This window comes from Cebus imitator, unplaced genomic scaffold, assembly GCF_001604975.1.
Source record: "Cebus imitator isolate Cc_AM_T3 unplaced genomic scaffold, Cebus_imitator-1.0 Scaffold265, whole genome shotgun sequence".
In the NCBI taxonomy this organism is placed as follows: domain Eukaryota; kingdom Metazoa; phylum Chordata; class Mammalia; order Primates; family Cebidae; genus Cebus; species Cebus imitator.
Genome location: NW_016107580.1, coordinates 1,423,174 through 1,433,685, shown reverse-complemented (window position 1 = coordinate 1,433,685; position 10,512 = coordinate 1,423,174). Strand labels below are relative to the sequence as shown.

General features: G+C 40.0%; 1 protein-coding gene across 1 annotated transcript in view; it reads left to right on the top strand.

The window, feature by feature from the left end:
* Window positions 1-6,555, top strand: part of IPO7 (importin 7) — a 64,365-nt gene extending 57,810 nt beyond the window's left edge. The window contains exons 21-23 of the mRNA XM_037728442.1: window positions 903-952; window positions 2,381-2,497; window positions 4,414-6,555. Of these exons, the coding sequence (XP_037584370.1) occupies window positions 903-952; window positions 2,381-2,497; window positions 4,414-4,511 (265 nt within the window). The 3' untranslated portion in view covers window positions 4,512-6,555. The remainder of the gene's footprint in view (window positions 1-902; window positions 953-2,380; window positions 2,498-4,413) is intronic.
* The last annotated feature ends 3,957 nt before the right edge of the window (window positions 6,556-10,512 follow it).

The window sequence follows — 10,512 nt, the reverse complement described above, 5'->3', positions numbered from 1 at the left end:
CCTTTTTTTTTTTTTTTTTTTTTTGAGACAGAGTCTCACTCTGTTGACAGGCTAGAGTGCAGAGGTGTGATCTCGGCTCACTGCAACCTCCGCCTCCTGGGTTCAAGTGATTCTTTCTGCCTCAGCCTCCTGAGTAGCTGGGACTATAGGCGTGTACCACCACACCCACCTAATTTTTGTAGTTTTAGTAGAGACGGGGTTTCACCATGTTGGCCAAGATGGTCCTGATCTCTTGACCTCATGATCCACTTGCCTCTGCCTCCCAAAGTGCTGGGATTATAGGCATGAGCCACGCACCCGACTGGGTTTGTCTTCTAAGCCCATGATGAGGTAGTTTTGATGCAAGGTTGCAGAAGCACAAAGTGATGGTTTCTGAGCTACATGGCAGCAAGAACTGACTGAGGTGCCTAACGTGCTTTGTCTGTCCCTTGTACTTTGTAGACAGACACCACATGTCAGTTCCTAAAGGATGGTTTCTAACACAGGGCTATGTATAGTTGTAATAAAGGAGAAATAGAAAATCATGTGATTGAATGTCAGGTTTTCTCCCACCAAAATACACCTGGCACTGCTACATGAGGAAATCAGTTTACCTTCTTGGCATACTCTGGAGAAATTTCTCATGTGGAAACCCTTTATTACAGAGAATATAATCTGCCACTTGCACACATACATATGTGTGTAGCTACTTATGTATGTATGGTCATGGTCAGACTTAAGACTCTTTTACTTAACATGTCATGTCAACTTACCTAGTGCATGTTTTTGTTAGATTGCGAGATTTTAACAACCTCATTTTGTGCCATTTGGGGAAAATTTGTTCTCTGTTGCTCACAGATTGGGTTTGACCTTTATTTAGGCTACAATATAAAAATGTGTGACCATTTTTATGTTAACTTGAGAATTGCAAAGCTGCCCTTCTATGGAAAGACAATAGATATGTTGAAGAAAAGTATTTGAATAAGCAAGACTAGAAAAACACGGCATTTATTTTGTGCTATTTTCCCTTTTCCTGCATCTACTTAATGCTTATTTGTTTATTTAAGACCGAGTCTTGCCAGGCACAGTGGCTCATGCCTATAATCCCAGCACTTTAGGAGGCCAAGGCAGGCAGATCACCTGAGGTTGGGAGTTTGAGACTAGCCTGACCAATATGAAGAAACGCTCTCTCTACTTTAAAAAAATACAAAATTGAGGCCGGGCGCGGTGGCTCACGCCTGTAATCCCAGTACTTTGGGAGGCCGAGACGGGTGGATCACAAGGTCAGGAGATCGAGACCATCCTGGTCAACATGGCGAAACCCCGTCTCTACTAAAACTACAAAAAATTAGCTGGGCATGGTGGCGTGTGCCAGTAATCCCAGCTACTCAGGAGGCTGAGGCAGGAGAATTGCCTGAACCCAGGAGGCGGAGGTTGCGGTGAGCCGAGATCGCGCCATTGCACTCCAGCCTGGGTAACAAGAGCGAAACTCTGTCTCAAAAAAAAAAAAAAAAAACTACAAAATTAGCCAGGCATGGTGGCACACGCCTGTAATCTCAGCCACTTGGGAGGCTGAAGCAGGAGAATCGCTTGAACCTAGGAAGCAGAGGTTGCAGTGAGCTGAGATCATGCCATTGCACTCCAGCCTGGGCAACAAGAGGGAAACTCCGTCTTAAAAAAAAAAACAAAAAAACTGAGTCTCACTCTATAGCCCAGGCTGGAGTACAGTGGCACTGTATCAGCTCATTTCAACCTTCATCTCCCAGGTTTAAAGGATTCTTGTGCCTCAGCGTTCTGAGTAGCTGGGATTATGGGTGTTTGCCACCATGCCCGGCTAATTTTGGCATTTTTAGTAGAGATGGGGTTTCGCCATGTTGGTCAGGCTGGTCTCGAAGTCCTGGCCTCAAGTGATCTGCCTGCCTCAGCCTCCCAAAGTGCTGGGATTACAGGGATGAGCCACCTTGTCTGGCCTACTTAATGCTTCCCATTTTTCTTTTTAAATTTAGTGATTTGAGAATTCTAACCAAAGTAGCCTTGATCATTTTCAAGTTGCTTTAGCTTTGAGTCTTTTAAGATTGTTGGGTTAGCTTTATTCCTGAAGTCTCCCTAGTTTGTTACTTATATGTAAGAACTAGTTAGGCTCTGAATCCTTATTTGCTAGAGAGATGGATCATAAGAATAATTAGCATTTTTGGAGGTATAAAGATAAGCTGTAATTAATTTTTATTCCTATATATGTTGTTTCATAAATAAGGTAATTTTAACAATTATTGGCAGAATATAAAATAGATCAGAATTTCAGATCAGTTGAGTTGGGATGGAGTAGTAGGAATGGAATAGAAAGGAGCTACGAAGCTTCTCTTATTCATATTGTTTTCCCCTGGTTTTTGTTTTTTGATAGCTATTCAAAATCGTAATCCTGTGTGGTATCAGGCTCTGACTCACGGTCTTAATGAAGAACAAAGAAAACAGTTACAAGACATAGCAACTCTGGCCGATCAAAGAAGAGCAGCCCATGGTATGTTAATTAAACATAACTTCTATTTAATTAGTGACTTTTATACCTTTTAAATTTTTACAGGTTTTAAATTTTATATCATTTAAGATGATATAAAATGTATAGTTGTTGCAAGTGATAGGAATTAACTAATCTGAGAGATTTAATACAAGAGAACTTAATTTTGGCTTTGGCTACAGTTTGCTTATTTTTAAGTATAGTTGGGCCAGGTGTGGTGGCTCATGCCTATAATCCCAGTACTCTGGGAGGCCAAGGCGGGCAGATTGCCTGAGCTCAGGAATTCAACACCAGCTTCAGCAGCGTGGTGAAACCCCATCTCTACTAAAATACAAAACATTAGCCGGGCATGGTGTACATGCCTTTAGTCCCAGCTACTCAGGAGGCTGAGGCTGCAGTGAGTTGAGATCGCACCACTGTACTCCAGCCTGGGCGACAGAACAAGACTCCATCTCCAAGAAAACTAAAACAAAAAAACTAAATTAACCAGCCAGTCGTGGTAATGGTGCTTATAATCCCAGCTACTTGAGAGGCCAGGACAAGGAAATCCTTGAACCTGGGAGGCAGAGATTGCAGTAAGCTGAGGTCGAGCCATTGTACTCCAGCCTGGGTGGCAAGAGTAAAACTCCGTCTCAAAAAAGAAAAAGTACACTTGAAGTCTACTTTCAGCATGTAATAACTTTAGCTCATGGGGATGGTTAGGTAGTAGAAATTGCTATTAAAAATGTAAAATCTTGGTCAGGCATGGTGGCTCATGCCTATAATTCCAGCATTTTGGGAGGCCAAGGCAGGAGGGTTGCTTGAGTTCAGAAGCTCAAGACCAGCCTGGGCAACATAGCGAGACCTCATCTCTACAAGCAACCAAACAAAATTATCCAGGCAGGTGGTGCATGCCTGTAGTCCCAGCTACTTGGGAGGGTGAGGCTGGAGGATCGCTTGAACAAGGAAGTATAGGTTGCAGTGAGCCATTATTGCACCAGTGTACTCTGGCCCGGATGCTAGACTGAGACCAGACCCTGTCTCAAAAAAATAAAGGAAAAACTTACTTTATGACGTTAAATTAGCTCCCAGATGTGACTTCATTTTTAAATGTTTCAGTATGCAATTTTTAAAGTACATTTTACGTTATACACCACTGTTAATGCACAACAGATATCTATAGACCTTATTTTTTAATAAATTTTTAAGGATCATTTTATTTATTTATTTTTTGAGACAAACTCTTGCTTTGTCACCCAGGCTGGAATGTAGTGGCGCAGTCTCGGCTTACTGCCACCTCCATCTCCTGGTTTCAGGTGATTCTCCTGCCTCAGCTTCCCAAGTAGCTATGATTACACATGCGCACCACCACACCCAACTAGTTTTTATATTTTTAGTAGAGACAGGGTTTCACTATGTTGGCCAGGCTGGTCTCGAACTCCTGAGCTAAGGAGATCTGCCCGCTTCAGCCCCCCAAAGTGCTAGGATTATAGGTGTGAGCCACTGTGCGCCTCGTCCAATTGTCTATATAATTAGCCAAACTAGCTTTATAGTCATAGTCAAAGAAGGGTCACCTTTATAAACAAGGCATAGCATTCTGAAGTATTTCATATTTTGGATTTGCCTGCATTTGATTTGATTTTCTTCCTTTTAGAGATGGCCCTTACTGGTGTTTTTGAATCAAAATGGGGTTTTTAAATATTTTCTTCTTAACATGGGGAAGTGAAAATTGGCTAAGAAGTCTACAGCATACAGTAAAAGAGATTATATTCTCTACATAATGAATGCTCCCTTGCCCCTATATATTAGAGAAAACATGGATTTTGGAACTTCCTGGCCACTAATGATGGTTAAGCTATTGGCTTGTTTAATGTTTTATCAGTGTCTCCCCAAGTTAGTAGAGGATTGAATGCCCTACTAAAATTCTATTTGTTTTCTAGAATCCAAAATGATTGAGAAGCATGGAGGATACAAATTCAGTGCTCCAGTTGTGCCAAGTTCATTCAATTTTGGAGGCCCAGCACCAGGGATGAATTGAGTTATCTCTTTCTTTCCGGCTGTGTGATTGTAGTGAAGAGCTTGTGTTCCTCCTAGTAGTGGTTCCAGAACTGGTTCATGTTATCTATTCTAAACTAATGATCAATAGATGGACAGAAAAAGCCAACAACCCCAGGAGATGGGACCTGATCATGCAACCTGGCACTGGAAAGGAAACCAGCGGGATTTTGTGGGTGGGAGGGGATGGGAAGTACCTTAGGGGGCGTATTTTCTTTATTTTTTGAAGAAAGTAAGATCCTGACTCTGAAGCTTCAAAGTGACACTGTGGAAATCTGAAACAAGAGGGGAGGTCATGAAGGCAGCTTTTCTTTTTCTGAGGAAAAAATAGGCATGGGCTACAGGACTATTTAAAATGTCTCATTTACAGTATAAAGCTCAAAGGTTGATGTAATTTTTGCACCTATGAGTATTTGTCCAATTTCTGTCTCTTCCTCACCATTGGGTATCTATTCTTTATATGTAAATAAGATAAGGTAATCTGATAGCCTTATTCAATTCTTCATTTTTCATTCATCATTGTTCCTATGTAGATTATTGGACATTTATTGTAGCACTACATAACTGATTATAAAAATCTGTAAATGAATTAGCACTTTCATATTGAAACAAGCCTGCTAGCCTATGTATAAAATAGCAAAATGTTTGCTGTTTATAAAAAGATGTAATGGGGTGGGGGGCAAGGGTAATTTCAAGTTATTAATTTAAAAATGAACTAGCAATTTTGTACCTGGTGACTTTGTGGTGCACTCACCTCTGATAGTGACTTGAATTCGGTATGTAAAAAGGGGTTAGTGGTATTTCATTGCTGCTAAAAATGACAACTCCCTCTGTGTCCTGTTTTTCTTAAAGCTGTCAGTGTACCAGTGGGTATTTGAATACCAAACCTTACTGTAAAAAATAAGAAAGGTGGCATCTAGAGCATGTAAATTGGATATAAAGTTCTACTCTTAAAGAGTTGATCTAAGAATATGGCTAAACATCTATATATGCAATCTATTAAAAGAGCTTAATTCGGCTATTATGTCTTGATTTGATTGCAGTTTTTTCCTAATTATAACAATTTTTTCCTCACTGGCCTATTTTTAATACTGTACCTAGAAAGAGTACAAAATGCACACTTTAAAAAAAATTGATATTTAACACTTACCCACTCCCCCTTCCCCTCTTGTTGATTGTGGTATCTGATCTTAACTAGGTAGGCTGAACGCACATGGTTCCCTCCAAAAACCACTATTGATACCACTGGAAAAACAAGCCAGCAAAAAGACAGTGTAGAGAGGTTGGCTTGCTTCCCTCTCTTCCTAACTGCATGTTGAAAAATAAGCCTTTATTGATCTTAAACATTTGTCAGATGAGTCATACATTGGGTTATTTTTTTATATACATGTATACACAAAATGTTTCAAATTGAAAAGCAACATCTTAATGGATCCAAAACTATTACAAGCTGTTGTCTAAAACAGATGAGAAAATTTATAACTGTAAAAACAAATGCACATACTGATATTTAAAATGCATAATTAAGAAAACCCATTGGTGTTATGTTTTTCTTGTATACCAATAATTAAGCCACTATTGTTGGCACTGTTTGGTTTTCTATTTTAACACTGAAGGAGTGAAAGTACTTCCTGTATTTATGAATTTACTACTAAAATCTTGGCAAAAAAAAGAAAAAAATTAACTAAAATGTGTGGGTGAAAACTGTTAATCAAGTGTGTTTCTGCTCTCCCCCACCCCACCCCCTGAAAGTTAGACACCGGCTGTATACCCTAGGTTGCTTAAGGCGATCTCACTATTATATAAAGTCAATAAAAATGAAGTAGTTGTATATATGCAACATTGTGTACAGAGGGGAGATAATGAATATTAAAGAAACATTCTCGTCTTCCTTTACCTTTTGTCCCCTAATACTTAGTCTACTTTTTAAATTTTCAGACTTCACTGCTTTTTGAATTCATAATTCTAATTTTCACATTATTGTTAATGAAAAATCATATCTAATAAAGGTTTTAGTTATTCCCATGTATAGTATGAAAATTTTTGTTTGCTAAGGTTTTGTTTCAAGGAAATATATTGCAGTGTCTTTGAGAACATTTTTTATTGTCTCCTGTGTCATATAATCCAAGCTAATCTCCATTTACACACCTTAACTTGGAATTAGACCTTAAACTATTTAAATAGTGTTCAAATGATAGTTTCTAATGCATCAAATATGTACCTTAGCTTGCATGATTTCCTTGACATTATAGTTTGCTATAGATCATGAATCTTAACATGTATCAGTTTCTAGATGAAATTGCAGGATTTTTGGAAAACTTTTTGAATGTATTTACAATATTCTCTTGTAATTAGCTGCATAGGGACTTTTTTTTTTTTTTTGAGATGGAGTTTCACTGTTTTTGCCCAGGCTCACCGAAACCTCCAGCTCCCAGGTTCAAGCGATTCTCCTGCCTCAGCCTCCTGAGTAGCTGGGATTACTAGTAGTAGGCATGTGCCACTATACCCAGCTAATTTTTTTTGGAAGAGGTGGGGTTTCTCCATGTACGTCAGGCTGGTCTCAAACTCCATCAGGTTATCCGCCCGCCTTGACCTCCCAAAGTGCTGGGATTACAGGCATGAGCCCACCATATCTGGCCTATTTTCCCACAGCTTTTCCCACAGTTTTATTGCCCTATAATTTTTTAAAAATTTATGGTACATCTGATTTTGTGCAGATTTCAGTATTTTCTTTGTTAATGGCAGATATTAGCATAATCACTTTTTCATAAACATAAGATTTTTTTTGCTTTTTCAAAAAGCCTTTCTATTTATCAGTATTAAATAAAGGAAGTTAATCTGTTTCTCTGCAGGAAATAAAATGGTGACACACTGTATTAAGATAGTGACTGCTATACTCAACTCTGGAAGAGCCTAGAATATAGAGCATGAGTAGCAAAACCACAGCCTTTGGGCCATATGCTGCTGTTCAGTCCCAGATTTAGCCCCTGAAGCAAGCATAAAGAAAAATGAATTAAAAATTACATTAATATGGAAAGTTAAAGGAAAAAATGAATTACATTAATATGACCAAACCCTGTCTTTGGCAAAGATCTAACACAATGTCTTAAGTGTAATAGGTAGTCTCTGTAAAATAAATGACAAATTTAAGACATCAGTTATAAAACTGTCAGTTTTGTTCTTTGTAATTTAAATTTTGGTAAAGATTTTCTGTGATCATTTATCAGTGCCTACTGAATTCCAGCTTTTATCCTTGGCAAGTTGGCCATTCTTGTAATAGCCACTTCATACTTTGGCTCATGGTAAACAAAAGTTACATGGAAAGTGCCCTTGGAGATAGTATGATCATGTCTCAATTGGGGAAGTTATCTAAATCAGACCTCCAAGTTAGAGCAGGCTAGGAGAATAGATTCTTTAACATAAACATTTACATTTTATGTTGACCTGGCAATCCAAAAACTAGCATTAGCAGAAGCAGTATGCTTCTCCAAAGTTCTTCTAGACCCAGGCTGTAACAGCTAACTAAAGTCATCCAGTACTGCTCTAGCACCTCATTATTTGTATGTAGTACTACCACTTAATGAATTTTTATATAGTATTACAACTGAATAAAACAGAAGAAATAAATTTGTAGTATTACAACTGAATAAAACAAGCAATGAGGGCAGACGCAATCCTTTCGTTTAGGGACCAATACAGCAAGCTGTACTCATTGTTACCTCTTAAATAAAGGGTCAAAATATATTCTTATGATCATGCCTATCAAAAGAAGCTGGACATTGTGGTTCTGAAAAGGGGGAGCTAGGCAAAATATTTGATTTTAGCACCTAGGAGGAATAAATAAGATGTATTTGCATGTGTGTGTGTGAGAGAGAGGTAGTCATCCTCGCTCCAGGTTTTTTTATTTTTTATCTCATAAGACTTACTATCACGAGATTGCTCCAGGTTTTTTTAAAGCACAGGTAAGAATTCACCTTTGCCTGTAATCCCAGCACTTCGGGAGGCTGAGGCAGGTGGATCACCTGAGGTCAGGAGTTTGAGATTAGCCTGACCAATATGGTGAAACCCCATCTTTAAAAAAAATTTTAAAAGATAAGAATTCACCTTTATGTATTTAGAAATTCTGGGCCAGGCACCATGGCTCATGCCTGTAATCCCAGCACTTTGGGAGGGGAGGCCAAGGTGGGTGGATTGCCTGAGGCCAGCAGTTAAGAGAACAGTCTGGCCAACATGGTCAAACCCCACCTCTACTAAAAATACAAAAATTACCTGGCCTGGTGGTGCGTGCCTGTAATCCCAGCTACTTGGGAGGCTGAGGCAGAAGTGTTTGAAACCTGGGAGACAGAGGTTGCAGTGAGCCCAGATCGTGCCACCGCACTCCAGCCTAAGTGACAGAGTGAGACTCTGTCTCAGGAAAAAAAAAAAAAAAAAATTCTGCTTTCATATATTAATTGGGATTTGTCAATTACATACAATATTTGAGCCTTATAATTAAAAGCTAACTACCAGAGCCTTTAAAGTTTTCATTTTGAATCTTTTTTTTTTTTTTTTTTTTTGGACGGAGTCTTGCTCTGTCTCCCAGGCTGGAGTACAGTGGCACAATCTCAGCTCACTGCAACCCTCCCCTCCTAGGTTCAAGCGATTCTCCTGCCTCAGCCTCCCTAGTAGCTGGGATTACAGATGCCTGCCACTGTGCCCAGGTAATTTTTGTATTTTTTGGTAGAAACAGCTTTTCGCCACGTTGGCCAGGCTGGTCTTGACCTCCTGACCTCAGGCGATCCACCAGCCTCGGCTTCCCAAAATGCTGGGACTACAGGCATGAGCCACCACGCCCAGCCTGAATCTTTTTTTTTAACAAACCCAAGAAAGTAGGAAAAGGAGCTTCCTCGACCTATTAAAAGGCTATAAACAAAACCATAAAGCTAATAGACTTGATAGTAAAAGACAAAATGTTCCCCCAAAGATCAAACTAGGATGCTCCCTTCTTCCACTTCTAATCAACATTGTACAGGAAGTTCTAGCCAGGGAAATTAGGAAAGAAGAAGAAATAAAAGGCATGCAGATTGGAAAGGAAATTAAAACTATATTCACCAATAACATGACCTTACATCTAGAAAGCCATAAGGGATATACACACACAGGCCAGGCGAGGTGGCTCACACCCGTAATCCTAGCACTTTGGGAGGCTGAAATTGGGGGATAACGAGGTAAGGAGATCAAGACCATCCTGGCCAACATGGTGAAACCCGTCTCTATTAAAAATACAAAAAATTAGTCGGGTGTGGTAGCACACACCTGTAGTCCTAGCTACTCGAGAGGCTGAGGCAGGAGAATCAACTGAACCTGGGAGGTGGAGGTTGCAGTGAACTGAGATCACGCCACTGCACTCCAACTTCGGCAACAGAATGAGACTCTGCCTCAAAAAACAAAAAAATTAGCTGGGCGTGGTGGTGGGTGCCTGTAACCCCAGGAACTGAAGCAGAGGCAGAGGTTGCAGTGACCCGAGATCATGCCACTGCACTACAGCCTGGGCAACAGAGCGAGACTCCGTCTCAAAAAAAAAATACACATACCAGTAACTTGAAGGTTGCAGGACACAAGATCAATATATATAAATTAGTGGTACTGGTCGGGCACGATGGCTCACGCATGTAATTCCAACACTTTTGGAGGCCGAGGAGGGTGGATTACCTGAGGTCAGGAGCTTGAGACAAGCCTGGGCAACATGGTAAAATTCCATCTCTACTAAAAATACAAAAATTCGCCAGGTGTGGTGGTCGGCACCTATAATCCCAGCTCCTTGGGAGGCTAAGGCAAGAGAATCACTTGAACCTGGGGGGCAGGAGTTGCAGTGAGCCAAGATTACACTTCACTCCAGCCTAGGCGAAAGAGCAAAACTCCATTTCAAAAAAAAAAAAAAAAAAAATTGGTGGTACTTCTATATAGTAGAAATAAATGAGGCCGGGTGCAGTGGCTCACGCCTA